Source organism: Plectropomus leopardus, chromosome 18 (assembly GCF_026936395.1).
Source record: "Plectropomus leopardus strain MGB_pleo_1.0 chromosome 18, ASM2693639v1, whole genome shotgun sequence".
Classification (NCBI taxonomy): Eukaryota; Metazoa; Chordata; class Actinopteri; order Perciformes; family Serranidae; genus Plectropomus; species Plectropomus leopardus.
The window spans coordinates 22,642,327-22,658,232 of NC_142193.1; the positions used below are offsets into that span (position 1 = coordinate 22,642,327).

Sequence of the window (15,906 nt, forward strand, 5' to 3'; positions counted from 1 at the left end):
GCGATTTCAACCGGCAAAAACATGAAAGCAGCTTCACTTTAGAAATTAATACAATGCAGCTCATTCTAAAGTAACACACAGCAATTCTTATTTTTAGGTGATTACACTCCAAAGAAAACATACTGATTACACCACATTCAATTTCTGCCAACATATCCCCCTAAATCCTACACACTGGACCTTTATGCAAAAACAAACCTTCTGCTTAATCAACCTAAACCTCTCCATCTATCTATCTGCATAATAAAGTGGGTATGGCTACAAAAGGGAAAAGATGTGAGAGGTAACAGTGTCCTAGTTTCCCCCTACATTGAGCAGCTTCTATTTTTAGAAAGCAGAAAGATAAGGGGAAAAAAGAATCCCCCAGAGTCAACAGCAGCAGTTTTATGTTCTGGACAATTTACACCCTCCTTATGCTACGATGACCTTTCTGCCTTCATCGTTCACTCATCCCAACCCCCCCTCATACCCTCTGCTCTTCTATGTCCCCGCTTCGTCCTCTTCTCCTTACCTTTCTTGATTCCTCCCCTCTCCTGCACTTTTATCTGTTCTCCTCTTTCCTATTTTCAATTTTCCTCCCGTACCATGTTTCATCTTCCTTCCTCCAACTTGTCTCCGGCTTCTTCTTTTCTGTCAGCACACACACTGCCCTATTATTAATCCATCATTTGCAAACACGTAATTGTAATCACCTATTTAGCATGTAGACCTTTTGCAACTGCTTAACTGACCATTTTAAAGCATTGTGAAATGTGATTGAGGTAATGTTTGATGAAAGGTTGAGCTGTTATGTTTGACCTGCTTCTGCAAACTGGGGGCGTTCCCACTGACATTTACTGTACTTAATACACTGGCTATGGATATTTACCTCATACAACCCCAATTTATAAAACTCAACAGTTATCAAATTGTTTAAGGATTTATATGAGAAAATTAAGCTTGTAGTTTTTGGTTTTGTTTAACACAAAAAACTGTCATTTGTGCGCTCCAACATGAAGCTCATTCTGTGTGACTCTAAAAATTCTTTCTCCTACTCTTTAACCAGCGCCACCAACATTAATCCACTGCACTCATGCACTCACGTAGTCTGTGTGTGCACGTGCATACATGGATTTATAGAGTATGTGAATGTACTGTGCTGGTAGTCCACATTTTATCTTGGTAATTTATGACTTTCTGTCTCTGTCCCTCTCTCTATCCCTTCCCATCTGGCAGATTCAGAGTCTAACCCAACACACAGACCAGCTGTGCCCTGGAGAGCTGCTATTGACACTGCGTGCTTGCGTACGTGTGTGTGGCTGCACACATCCAGTGCTTGGGCACAATCTACCAGCCCATCTGGCTGAATGCTTGTGGAGGCATTCAATGGGCAAGTGGCACTGTGCATGTGTGTGTGCGATAAGCAGGAAATTACAATAAAACCTGCTATGTAAAAGGACAACTGTGAACCAAAACAATATCCAAGCTCACTTTTTATTTTGTGCATTATTATGTCCTAAACATCATCATTTTTCAGAGCAAGTAAAATAATTGTGTCACTTCAACCTCTTTCCAATACAAACTGCTTTAAGTAACCACATGTCAAGACAGTGGTGCTCATTTTTAGAAGATTCCTGAAACAAGTGAAATAACACTTAAAGGAAGTGCAATTTTCTAATGTAATATAAGAATCAGAATCAGAAATACTTTATTGATCCTGCGAAAAAATTGCAGTTCATTACAGTCTCTCTGATGCCAAGCATAGAGAATTATAAAAAATACAAATAAGTACCAGCACAAAGTATGTACAAATATAAAATATAGAATAGAAATCCATTAATAATAAAAAATAGCACTAGAATGTAAATATTTAAAGCATAAACGTGTATAATGTGCTGAGTGCGTCAAGTGTGTGAAAACAGAAAAAAGAAATACAGTAATAATAGCAAACAGTGAGCACTAGTATGTGAATAATTAAAATTATGAATAAGTCTAATGTGCTGAGTGTGTTAAGTGTGTAAAAAAATAAAACTATGTGCCTTATGCTACAGCACAATGTATAAAACTAGTAAGTCAAGTTAGAAATATAAAAAATATAAATATAATCTAGAAATTATTTATGGCTAAATATGGGTTAAAGTGACTTGTTAAAATGAGTATTTATAGTGTATTTTTGGTGTGAGGTAAATACATATGGACTGATGCTCATGAATAAAAGTATATGATGACAGACTGTAAATATGTATATGATGCATACTGTATCAAAAAGATAAATAACAGTTATGCTGAAGGCAGTTTACAAACTCTCACTACGGTCACAGGCTTTGTTAAGTGTTGTGCTGCCACCCAGTGGACAACTTCACTAATTGCACAAAACGCAGTAAAGTCCTTTTCCTAATATCTTTTTATTTAAGGCAATCTCCTACACACACGACACATGACACTAAATGTAAAAACAACTGCAGCACAAGTTCTATGAAATCATCTTCAGTAGTCTCAATCCTTTTAAAGACAATCCTTTACTCCAGTACAAGTACTTACTTAAAAGAAATTTTACTCAAGTGCAAGTAAAAAATGTGTACAAATGCGCTTAGATAAAGGGAAAAATAGTTTGGTTAAATTGTAGCCTAATGGCTAAAAGATGGTGGGTTGTGAAAACATATACCAGTCCACGGATAAATTAAAGAGCACAAAATAAGCAGCATTAAATGTCAGCATGAATACAACAAAACATCACAACAAGAGGACGCTATGCCCAAACCAACAACAAGTTCCCATGCTCTTTGAAACCTGTACAGGTGACTTAACAGTCATAAATACAACCGCCTTCATCAGTGCAGCTTTGCAAGAATCAAGTAGACAGGAGGAAAAACTCAGGCAAAAATGACAATAAAGACAAAATATCTGGACACCACGGCGGGTGCAAGACTTGCTGCATTATGGCTTTTCTTAAGAATCAACAGCAGAGAAAAACATCACCAAAGCAGACAACACAAACACCAATAACAACAGAAACTCCTCAGCAGCTGAAGCCACAAACACACATTTACAGCACAAAAACAGACAGCTCAAGCACAGCTGGTGTACAATATCAGCACATGTGCACCCAAATACTAAGTTGCTTAATAACGCAGCCGTTGTAACATCCACCACAGTGAAAGTTGGTTGTTGCACTCACCTGTCTGGACGTCACTTTCTGTCAGTCTGGGTATCCTGAAGTCCTCCATCATCCGCTCCGGGTTCAGCACCACCATGACACAACCAGTCCGCTCAGTCTCTCTGTCCCAGTAAAACCAGTCCACTCATCCGCTGTGGTCCACAAAGTTTTCACAAACGGCAGGAAGGCCTCACACAAAGGTCACGGTTCTTCAGGAAAACGGCTGAAGATGAGCGCGGTAGCATTTAGCCCGTTAGCTCGCGCACCTGCTGCGGTGCGTGTGTGTTTGTTTTGGGTCACTGAGCTGCTCTCCAGGTGCTGCAGTCAATCAGTGTTTAATTACGGTACAGGGAACTTTTTGTTGACTATGACAATGTGTATGTGTGATAATTATGAACTATACTGACGCGATAGTTTATTTGACTACATGGTTGCTAATTTGTTGCACAGTTTACCAAACTGCTGGCACCGGAACGGTCACGCACGCTGTTCCGCACGTAAACGTAGAAACGTGTAATTTCCGGAGCGTCAGTGTGTCACCTGTTGACGTGGCGCTCTGCCCTCTTGCGGCCGTAGACACAACTGCAACTTCTCTTTTTTTTATTATTTTTTAATTCTTTAAAACAAAGGCTGATTACGTGAGGAATATCAGTGTTTTTTCTCTTTTGTTCTGTTCTAGCAGTTTATTGGGATATTTTCAGTTGACTTTTCTACTCCGAGATGGATGCCACTTGAAATGCCCTATTTTTTAAAAACCTTTTTTAAATACCCCAAAACGTACACTGTACAATCTGACAAGTTGATCTTATTTAAAACAATATTGGAAAACTGATTGCCTTGAAAAAAGTAAGTAAATATAACTATTAATCTTAATTTATGTTTACATTGTATCTGATTATTAATTTTATTCAAAATGTAGCAGTATTTATATAATTTTGTGAAGTTGTTGCAACTTAAATATGACAAAAGGAATTACCTTTCTAAAACTTCAGTAAAGCAAGTTTGTCTGCCTTAACTTGATCATGAAAAAGAAGATTTTGCCAATGATGAAGTTAGGAGATCTGCACACATGTTTAAGAAAATACAAATATGAATTGACAACAGATATAGCTCAGTAAACTTGGTTTACTGAAGCTGCTAAAACTTAGAAAGATTGATTTAATTTAACTTGTCATTTTTAAGATGCGCCTACAAAGAACAAGCACAACAGCCTACACACAAAAACAACTTTGTTACAGTAACAACAATAGTTAATTCCATCCCTGGTTAGGGTCTTTACGGTATTCATCAGAGAGGAGAAGTGGCTGAGGTGTGATTTTGTGACTTTTTGTTTTTCTATATCATGACTCTCCCGGAGCTACAAATATTTTTCCTTGAGCCTCCCCTGACTGACTGGGGGAAACTGCATGATCCTCCCTTCACCATAAATAACCATATTTCACTGTTTCTGGCTATGACTAATGGTGTGATTTTGGAGATGTTGATGATATTATTATTATTCGATAGGACAGCTTGTAGAGTGAAAAGGAGAGAAAGAGGGGATGACATGCAGCAAAGGGCCATGGGTTAGAATCAAGTCCCCAGAACTGTGGAGAGACACAAATTAACTACAAAGAAACAAAACTATCAAAAAGATACATAAAAACTACAATGAGACACAAACAACAACAAAAGAGGCAAAACCATCAAAGGGAGAAGCTTGAGGCAATCCTACATTAGCCACTACTAGCATAACAAAATGGAAACTGTCACATTGTTGGTTTAGCTGCATTGTGGGTAATATAGGTGAGAGGTTTTGACAAGGAGGACGAATGCATAGAATAAAAAACATGGTGTCTCTACTTCTGCTTCATCAATTTTATACACACTATATTTTTTAATTGTGCATCGTAATTCCAAACATTATTATAGGAGTGAAAAAAATGTAACTTGTTCATCAAAGTTTATTTAATAATGTCTTGGTTATTCCAACGTTATGTCAATTTCCTAAACGAAACAAACAACATACAATCCATGACACTTGTGCACAAGTTATCTTGAAAGAAAGTCAACTATCCCTCTCAAAACCAGCAAGTTCCTCGTGAATACTGTGTCACTGAGGGCATTGTGCCCCCCCTTTGTGCCTGTGGCTGTCTGGCTTATTATTATGGTCTGTCTGGCAGGCTGCCTGGCTGGTGGTCTCCTGAACTTGATACTGAAATCAGCAGCCGGCTGAGATGTGTAGAGCATCAAGGGGCTCTGTGCGGAGCTAGTCTGGAGCTCAGCCAGTCACTTAACACTTGTCAACAGCTTTAATGAAAGTGGTCTTTTCCTCAGTGGCCTCTCTTTCATATGCGGGGTCAGAGGTCACATCTCGAGGCTGGCTGGCTGGCTGTCGGTCTGCGTGGGCAGAGAGTTGAGGAAGAGGGCTGTGGAAAGGGGTTAGAGAAGGGGATATAAGGGCAGAGGGGGGAGGGGGTAAATATTCACTGGCTGAGCTGCCTCTTTATGTTGAGTTTCCTGTATGCCCCGCTGGTGCTGATGACTAATTCTGTGCTTAAGATATCCCACAGCTTTAGCGTTTGTCAACCAGAGTTGCCTCTCAGCTGACATTATAACTGTTTGCACATTTATACTCATGCATGTTTAAATTTTTGTCTCAATCTCTTCCATACCAGGATTTAGCTACAAGAAGTACGAAAAGTTATAAATCCTATCCAATATTTTTGTGTTAATGGACATAAATCTCTATTCTAGCTCTAATGGTTACATCCCTCAATCTCTATTTGACTTTCTACTCTCTCCATTCCCCTCTCACTGTTCTCTGTTATGCCCCTTTAGCACAGATGTGGCCAACTGAGTGAGTAAAGGACAGAGAATCAGCCGACATCGCTCTCCTCCTCCCCTTCCCCTTCACCCCGGCCTCTTGCACATGAAAGGGGCCGCCCAAGGCCAATAGATGGCCGGTGGGGTGTGTGCTATGCAAGGGCCCCAGACCCAGACACAACACAACACACGGCTCTGCGGGCCACCACAGCTGGGCTGGAATGTGACCTGCTTCAGACTCGGCTCTGTGTGTGCGTGAAATGCAAGTGGAAGGAGTAGGACATGGATGGAGGGATGCACTGCCTGCAGGAGCCTTTTGATAAGCTGTGAGCATGTCGGGTATTTTGTCTTCTACGCGGAGTACAGCACAACATCACAAAGCAAGGACATCTGTAGTATTGTCTAAATCATCTTTATTTATTTTCCCATCATATTCCATAAAAGTTTTAAGGGACACCAATAGATAACATAAACATATGTCTGCTCTCTATGTAATTAGATTCAGAGAGACTTTCTGCCTATATACTGTATATATGTATATTATATATATATGTAAACACATATACTTATATATATTTACCCATTGGCCATAGCCCTATAAATCAGAAAAATAAATACAAAGTCCATACACATATTCTGTATTGTAAATTAAAGGAACAGTGTACAAGATTTAAGGGGTTTAGTGGTATCTAGTGCTAATGCTCGCAAATTGCAACCAGCCCTTTTGAAATTTCTTTATTGTTCGTTGGTCAGAAGGCTTTTAACGAGAGCAGAATTATCCCCAGAGGTCTTCTCCTCTCCAACATAAACTGACCAGGTGATTTAAACCTGTAAAAATACTGAACTAAGCAGTTTCACGTGACAAATCAACATTTGTCCTATGCTGTTTTGCATGTTGGAGAGTGGCTGCTAGCCCAGTACATGCTAATGTGTGATTACCTTTTTTCTGATTCAGATGATCAGGTGGTCTTTACCATGTGCCGAATTGTCCACAAAGGTCTATTCCCTCCAAAACAAAGGGATTTAAACAGTTAAAAACACTGCTTAAAAAAAGCAGCTCTAGTTAAAAAAAAAAAATCTGTGTTTTTCCAACACTTGGCACAGAGAGGCTGCTAACTGCAGTGGCCGACGTGAAAATGCATAAAATGTGAAACATGCAGTATTCGGTTCATCCATTCTAGGCTGCTGTAAAAACATGGCGGTGCAATACTCCAATCCCCATGAACAAGGAGGCGCTCTCTGTATAGATAAAAACCACCTCATTCTAAAGAAGTAAAAACATGGCTATTCTAATTATCAGATGATTATACATTAATGAAAACTTATTATATTCCATTTCTGCCAAAGTATACCCCTAAATCCTACACACTGGACCCTTAAAAGTTATCAAAATAGGTTCCGGAAAAATATGGAACCAAAGAGCTTATTTGATTCTGGTAAATAAACTGAGGCTTCATATTGCATTATTCTGAGCTGAAGTGCTCAAGACAGATGTTACACAATGAAAACCCACAAAAATATAAAGCAATCATATTAAAATATGCAGCTAAATGACTGATATTAGTATATTCATGATAACATTTGGAGAGGAAATCTATAATGCCGTTTTAGTTGACAGTTGACAAAGATTAAATACTTTGTACAGGGTAAATGTTTGAGATTAATACTATTCTACATACCTTTCCCAGACAGTTTGCCCAATGTGTGGACATTGAACCTGCTTAAGCTTGATTCTAATAATAAAAAACTGCTATTAAGATAGTTTGGAACCAGCATCTTTGATGAAATATTGGATGAAAACTGACAAATGTGATCAGCAACAACTGTAAAAACTATGAGGAGTGATTTTCTGAGATCTGCTGAGCAATGAGGAACCAAGTAAAGGAAGAAAACCAGTCTAAAAAAGCAACAAAATCTACAGATAAGTTACTCGTTTATGTTTGCTGGCAGTCCTTCAGACTGGTGAGGTCACTGGAGCTTGAGATAATCAGAAAAAAAAACATAACCAACCGTAAGTGTGAGACTTTTCAAGACTACTGGACGGCAGAGAAATCTTTAAGGAAATCGCAGGTTTTCTTGTGGATAACCTCACGAAGCTTCCTGATTCTGCGAGTGCTGGAGGAACCTACAAAGCTGTCAGGCTGCAGGACGGCCATCCCATTTTGAACATCTCCCATGATGATAAGCTGCCCGTCGGCTGTGGTGATGTTGGGGCAGGGGCAATTCCAGTCCATGTTCAGAAGAGTCACCTCCAAGGGTTCTTTGCCGAAAAACCTCAGACCCATCTTCTCGTCCTTCAAGATCTCCTCCACTGTCACCAAAGCGTGGCCTGACTCTTGCTCCTCCGTCAGCTCAGTCACACGCCCGAGGATCACAAAGTCACTCTTGCAGAAACTGGTGACCATCTTGGCTCGAGGTTTGCACACCTTGCAGTTGTGGTTCTTCGGAAAGGGGCACATCTCTTCACAGGCTTCTTTGGACGCAAAGTTGTTCTCATTGCCGCCGCAGCCTCCGTACACGAAGGACTGGCACTTTTTGAGGCTGCTGCTGTAAGCCCAGCGAGGCTCATACGCCTTACAAGGCCCTTGGAGGCTTGGGAGGCTGCAGGGCGCCGCCAGCTCTCCTCCGCATGATAGCATGCAGGCTTCGTAGGTGTCGAAATGGTTACGGTTTTTATTGCACTGACTGTAGGTGAAGGTGAAGCAATTGTTTCTCTTTGGTTCATAGTACCAGCTCATGCTCTCTTCTCCACAGTCATCAGTGTCTGGACTCTTAAGGCACTCTTCAGCTGGAAATGGCAGCTTGGTACTGTTCCCCTCTGCGTTCTTACCTTTCGCTTCCTTCCTGATCACTACCAAGGGGAAGTGTGATGATACACTTCCCCCAACATTTCTGGCTGTACACGTATAGATGCCAGCATCCTGAAGTTGCGCATTGTATATGACCAGCTGGCCGATGTTGGTGACAACGACGTTCCCTCGGACATGATTAGGTCTCATTATAATGTTTTCTTTGCCTTTCAGCTGTTTCTCCCAGGTGATTTCCGGCTGTGGCTTCCCGGACACCTCACACAGGAAGCTCGCTGTCTCACCCACAAAAACAGCCTGTTGGGTGGGGCCGCTGTGTATGGTGGGGAGCTGGATGTCAGCTGGGAGGGTGGTCTGTAGAGCGGTGGTGGGATGTAAGGTGGTCTCTGCTGGGATTGGACTGGTGTTTGGCCAGGTCAGGTGGTACCTGTGGGTAGGTTAAATAAGAAAGGAATTAATCAGAGCCGAGATATGACAGAGGCTCTTCCTTAATGACAATATAGAGTGCTGCAGGAATGAGTTCTAAAAAGAAGCTATCAGTTAGCAGCTACCTCAAAGAAGAGGAGCAGCAGCTAAAAAAATGCCCGAAAACTGGGAAAACAATGACATTCGGGAGCTCCTTAACCTCTTGAGTAGAGGACGACATCAGCCGTCATATACAGTAGCAGGTACAGTAAATGATTGTTACTGCCATGATGTGCCATCGTTACTGTTTATAAAACTCTGCCTATGTGCATCACATTAAAGGCAGATGCTAATGTGTTACACGTCATACCATATATATAGTTTATGCCTAAAACCCTAAAATCAATTAGTTTTTGCACTCCTAGTTCCTTTGTCTTGAAGTCAATGTTTTGTTTTGAATGGATTTTTGGTTAGATGCCTGAAATAAGGTCTACAGTTAACACAAACTGAAGAGACCTTCACATGTTCTTGACAAAATCTGTCAGTAAATACCCCACTTGTTAATTCTGAAGCCTTCACGTGTCTTAAAAGGACTGTTACGAACAACAGGCTAAATGAGACTCCAGAGCGTCATCATACTGAACATGGCATTACAACCTCGTCGTAGTGGTGACGTTCAAGTCATGGGACCATGGTGTAGTTTGTTTACAGTGTAACATTAGCTTTTCACCTCTTACGCTTCAAAAACCATAAAGTGGTGTCCATTTGTTGAACAAAACATGTAAGTTTCATTAACTTTTGTCAGCCACAGAGCTTATTTTCTGCAATAATCCAAAATCCAATGGAAAAATCCCACTAGTTTTTTGTCAAGGTAATCAGGGCGATTATGGATTAACTTCCATGTTGGCCTACAAATAAATATCATCCCAGCAGCACTCTACTGACATGTTATGCAAGGAATACAGTATCTTTCTATGCTACAGCCACAAAAAAAGTTTTTCAAATAATTTTGAGCACAAAAACAAGACAACCCTACCTCATCAAACCAAAAACAAAATAGTAGAGATCTAAAATACTTAACATGTTACCTGCAGGTGACCTCAGAGATAGAGATACCCTTGGAACAGGCCTCTGCATCCATGTAGCACTTGTTATAATACGTCATGCCGTCAGAGGCGCATGTGAAGTGGGGTTCTCTCTCACAGCGGTCCCGGCACTTACACACAGGCTGGCCATCCCAGATGTCGCACTCCGAGCCTTGCTGAGAGCACATGAACTTGTCGCAGGTGGCGCCCTCTGGCATTCCTATGGGGCCCTTGTTTCCCTTGACGTCTATATAGCGAGATGCCACGCAGCTTTTGTTGCCACATACATTGGGGCAGCACTTCTCGAATGTCTCACAGTCCTAGGTTGGAGAAGAAACAAAATTTTTCTACTTCTGTTTTTTACAGTTGGGATACAGATTAAATTAAAATAAAAGATAAAATGGTCCCTGAAATCACTCTTAAACAAAACATTACCAGTGGTAGGTTAAGTACAAATTTGAGGTACTTTACTCAAGTATTTCTTATTTCATTCCACTTTATACTTTTACTCCACTACATTGCAGAGGTAAATATTTTACTTTTAACTTTGAACTACATTTATCTGAGAGCTTTAGGTACAATTTACTTTACATTTTATACTTTTTTTCATAAAACCATAAGAAAAATGTATCAAATGTTTTGTTAAAAATGGAAATACCAAACAGTACAAGTAAGGCTGAGATGATTAGACTATTAATCAATTAGTCAATTGACAGAGAATTTATTGAAAGAAAAAAAAGATGAACATTTAAGTAATTTTCTGGTATTTTAAATAAACTAATTTTGAGGTTAATTAATTCATTTCTAGAATTTTCTGTGATGCTATGTTTTAATACTTTTAATACTTAAAATATATTTTCCTGAAAATACTTTTACTTAAGTGACGTTTTCAATGCAGGACTTTTACATATAACAAAGTAGTTTTGCAGTGTGGTACTTGTACTTTTACCAAAGAAAGGAGCTGCAAAAGGGGGGATGCACATGTTCTTAAATACTGAGGGGCACAGGATTTGTTGAGAACAGGAAATTTAGCTGGTTGACATTTCTAGGGTTGTTTTTGACCAACTTGATATCCTGGTCTACAGGATAGATTATAACAGCGTCTTTGTTCACATGCTTGGACTGCAGACAAGCTGCATCTGTGCCCTATTGTCTCCACACATTACACAGACAGGAGCTGCATATTCAACTCACCTGGTCAGATTCACACTCGCGCATGCAGGTGCTCATAGCATCCACCCACAGGTTGGGGTTCAGCTCATTCGGGCACAGACCCGCGTGAGAGTACACCACTTTGGAAACCGACATGGGCATTGGCATTGCTCTCACGCGGCAGCTGTCCATATAAAGGAGTACAGTGTAACAATGTCCCAGAAGAAACCAAATCCATCGGGGAAACAGCATCCACCACATATCCGACGCGTAACGGAGCGGACGCTGGAAAAAATCTTGAAAAAGCAACAAGTTTAAAGTGTTGAAAATAGTCAATAAACTCTCGTCAAACTATCGCACGATTAGTTTTCTAACCTCTTGAGTCCGATGCAGCACAAAAGCGGCGGAATAGGAGCGCGCGGGACCGGTGTCGCTGTGCAGAGCTCTCCAGGTTAGTCGCTCCACGTTTAATAGCGGCGAGAGATTAGTGCCGCGGTGAGCAAACCCACTTAAGATCTAACTACATGAATTACAGTGGCCTGTCTGCTCGGACGGCAAATCCCAGCTGAGTTACAGTTATGATCAACTTAATTAAAAAAAAAAAAAAGTTCGCCAACAGTTTGCAGGCGCTGTTTCAGAGAGGACTGGCGAGACACCTGTGCGTAAGGCGCTGCTGCCTTAACCCTTAGCTCGCAGAGGGGGAAGCAGCGACTAGTATTACGCTACAAAAACTAGACATTTTGTATCTTCACACATTTAAAAAAAAAAATAGGCAAAGGTACAAGATACTGTATAAAGCTTATAAGGTGACTATTTTGTACAATACAGACACACAGCTCTTTATTTCCCAGTGTAATAGACTTCATCTGACATTTAAATTATTACTGTTTAGTATTTCATATTGGAAATTCTTTGAATATGTGTGGTTTAAAACGACATAGTCTGTCTTATGCGTCAAATCAAAACACATTACTGTGTGCACTATAATATTGCATGACAGTTTAGCATTGTTTGCTGTAAAATCTCTTTCTCCTGTCCATCTGAACAGAATGTCAGTCTCCAGAAGATGGCACCAAACTCAGTGTCTTCTAGTCTTTGTTATCCTCATCTGGTTTGACCTCATCACTCAACCAAAAAGGTTTATTTACACTGCTTGAGCGTATTTAAGCATACATTTAGTGATATTATGTTTTATGGATAGTTTATTACTATTATTTGCACCTGTTTGCACAATGGCTGTACATAACTCTCTGTCCTCCTGCTCCTGCTTCATCCTTGTTTCCCCTCCTCCTGCACCTCAAAAACTCCAACACTAACAGCAGCCAAACTTTTGAGACAGATGACAACAATTATACTGGTGCACCAGATGATGGTGCCACACCAGCCACTTATGTGTTTGGCTCATAATATTATGAGCTGCCTGTTGTGGAATCCAACCATTCAAAAATGGAAAATGTAAGACATAATAAGTTCAGTTTCACAGATGGCAGATTTGATCATTACTTACCAAAACTGTGACCACATTTTGGCCAAATTAGTCAAAAATCTTGTTTAAATGCAGGACAAGGGAAACCTGAAATGAACAGTTCACCCCCAAATTAAAATTTGGCTTGTGGTGCTCAATGCTCTGGGAAACAAAAGATACATTTGAAAAACTCAACAGCAATTTCTCTTTCCAGAAATCCTGGCCGAGTTACTCAAGATAATCGGCTTCTGTCTACCAAACTACATCCGCTGTAACTACGTCATGATTTATGGAGAGACATTGCTGTTGAGTTTTTTAAATGTTTTTTTTTTTTGGCACTTTGAGCATTACAAGCCGAGTAACACTTAGTTCCATAATACTGGAGAAAGGGCAGAATTCTCTTGAGTCAATATCTCCAACACTCTGCAGCTCACACCAAAACAGTCTAGACTGATAAATTGCACAACAGGCAAGAGGAAAAATATGTGTTTTGGATTTGGGGGAGAACTGTCCCTTTGAGCAGGACATATCGCAAGCTGCAGTGGAGATGTGCATGGGCTCATTGGGCTTATTTTCACAATACTGACATGTGAGAAGTCACAAGTTAAACAGACAGCTTGATATCATGTTGCGAAAACCTGGTACATTCCCTCAAAAGCCAATTCCGGGAAATATTTCCGAAAAGGGGGCTTCAAAACAAAACAGATACGCTGGTGGTCTGTTTGGTCATGCAACAGACTGAAAGGATTACGCTACAGTTCCAGATAAACAGTGACACAGTCTAAAAGTAATTTAGGAACCATAAAATTCATATGAAATTATTTTTGTTGATGTCAAAAAGTTGGGCTAACGTTATATTTAGAAGGGGGAAATATTTCAACATTTTAGTGGCCTTGCTGTGTCTATGTATGTGTGTTGTGTGTTGTGTGTGTGTGTGTGTACATGAGTGTGAGTATGGAGCTTTTGCTTCCCAAGCTGAGTCCCCGCTGAGCCCAAAGAGGCCCAGAGCTCTCCAGGCCGAACCCTGTGGTCTTAGTCTGGTCTGTGTCTGTAAGCCCTCTCTGAAAAAATACACCCACACACAGGTAAGACTCACATGCATGCACAAAAAAGTATGTCAGTATGTATATAGGCAATATAGTAAACAAGCAATCATTATCATGCTGGTGATACTAACAGTCACTTGTGGAAAATGGATGCACAGATTATATACCACCCATTTTTTAAACACACACGCACAAGCTAAGACACATACTTTTATGCCCTCAAATTTCATGCAAATGCACAAACACACTCAAGCTGTGTTTTCAGTGTCTGCTCACCCACTCACCCCTAACCTTCACCCCTCAAGACCCTGCATTCCCAGCATAGCCGACACTGGGGCATGTCACATATTGAATAAAGCCTTGTGGTGGACCCCACGCAGGGCGTTTCAACAGTCTATCTGCGCTCAGCACATGTATTGTCTGCAAACAGACCTTGACTTTGACCTTCGCCATCCTTCTGGGCCCAGTTCAAAACAGCTTTGGAACTCAAGTGTCGTCTTCATTAATGTTTTTTTTTCTCGCAATATGAAAAAAGTGGTTAATGGCAATGTAAAGCTTCAGGCGCCTTTATATACTTTATCACAATCATAGTACCCAAAGTAATTGCAAACATCCACTGACAAAAGCAGAGATCAATAATTAACAAATAAAAACTAGAATGACCACCTTGCAGATGTATACCTCTGCGAACCAGTAAAGATGCAGTTACACTTAACGTCCATGTCTGTCCAGACTCACATGTAGCCATGATTGTTGACAATGCTTCAAATATGGATTTTGCAGCAAAGAAACTACAAATTCTGAGACATGGACGCTTCACAGATATCTTCAAACTGACAGCACAAAAGAGCTGCACAATCAGCTCAGTTTCAAGGTGAGCACCCAAGACTAGTGTTAGCAATTCATTCAAATTGAATTTGTCACCTTTGACGTTTTGGATATAAAATGTTTCCACTTCATCATTATATCCTGTTAAACATTTGTCTGAAACGTTGTCGTCTTTGAGTTATGACCAAAAACATGTTTTGTGAGGTCACAGTGACCTTGACTGGGACAATCGGTCACTCCTATAATAAAGTACATTGTTTTGTTTCTGGGGTTTTTGTTTTGTTTGGTTTTGCTGTCTACAGACAGACAGACAGACAGACAGACAGACAGAGGCTGGCTTGTTTCCTACCTTTATGCTGCACTAAACTAACTGGACTTTGGCTGGAGCCTTTTATTGAACAGCCAGACATTAGTATCAATCTTTTAATATCCAACTCTCTAGTAGAAGGTAATTAAGCATATTTTCCCAAATGATTGAACTATTTCTTTTTTATTTGCTATATTTGGGCCTTAACAGCTCAGGTAAGAAGGTAAGAATGAGATGGCTGACACACTCCATAAAAGTATAGGATCTCCCTTTCATTGACCCCCCCCCCATTTCCCGCAAATTTTAAGGACAAATTAATGGGGCTCCATGTGTTTTATATATACTGTATATTGTAGTCTATAAAAACTACTGTACATTTTACCTCAGCATTAATCTCTCAGTGGCTTTACAGTGTCATGCATGCATTTGAGTCACAAATAAGTAGCTCTGTATTGGCTTTGTGCATTATGCCTGTTCGAGAGGGGCACATATCGCACCACAGGCCATAGTCCAAGCACATCGACCAAGGCACGTACCTGCGGGTAACGTCGCCTTCTGCCTCCATTTCTAAAATGCTCTTAGGGGTTCTTGACCATGCAGGTCCATAGCGTCTCTTGCCCACGACTGAGTCCTGGGAAGCTGGTGGAGCTAGTTCACAACAATGAAGGTGTTATGACTGTTCATACTAAGCTTATTATGAGTGTCTCACTTCAGAACAAAGGAGAGAGACACGTCCAGCCACAGCAGGGCCCTAAGCTGATTCCCCAGCCCCAGTCTAGACACAGAGCACAACATGCCGATGGACAGACATGCAGGCATACATGCACAGATCCACAGCCATCCACTGAAATGTACATATCCTGACTTCCA

General features: G+C 40.6%; 1 protein-coding gene and 1 long non-coding RNA gene across 3 annotated transcripts in view; both read right to left on the reverse strand.

Annotated features, from left to right (window-relative positions):
* The window catches only part of LOC148186495 (uncharacterized), a 162,179-nt gene extending 158,546 nt beyond the window's left edge, over positions 1-3,633 (reverse strand). The window contains exon 1 of the long non-coding RNA XR_015779607.1: positions 3,158-3,633. This is a non-coding gene — a long non-coding RNA (uncharacterized LOC148186495). The remainder of the gene's footprint in view (positions 1-3,157) is intronic.
* Positions 3,634-6,191: 2,558 nt separating this feature from the next.
* LOC121957186 (WAP, Kazal, immunoglobulin, Kunitz and NTR domain-containing protein 2-like) lies at positions 6,192-15,324 on the reverse strand. Of its 2 annotated transcripts, XM_088091284.1 has the most exons (4): positions 11,766-15,324; positions 11,433-11,686; positions 10,242-10,558; positions 6,192-9,175 (listed from the first exon to the last, which is right to left on the reverse strand). In XM_088091284.1, exons 2-4 carry the CDS (start codon positions 11,649-11,651, stop codon positions 7,975-7,977), a joined length of 1,737 nt encoding a protein of 578 aa, XP_087947410.1. In that variant the 5' UTR covers positions 11,652-11,686; positions 11,766-15,324; the 3' UTR covers positions 6,192-7,974. The 2 variants fall into 2 exon arrangements, with proteins under 2 accessions (XP_087947410.1, XP_042361646.2); XM_042505712.2 differs by having other exon boundaries at positions 6,193-9,175; positions 11,433-15,324.
* Between the last annotated feature and the right edge of the window lie 582 nt (positions 15,325-15,906).

Coding starts and splice junctions, on each gene's coding strand:
- LOC121957186 (XM_088091284.1), bottom strand. CDS start 11,651: ATGTGGTGGATGCTGTTTCCCCGATGGATTTGGTTTCTTCTGGGACAT. Junction 10,559..11,432: donor GCGAGTGTGAATCTGACCAG/GTGAGTTGAATA, acceptor TCTCCAACCTAG/GACTGTGAGACATTCGAGAA. Junction 9,176..10,241: donor ATCTCTGAGGTCACCTGCAG/GTAACATGTTAA, acceptor ACCTACCCACAG/GTACCACCTGACCTGGCCAA.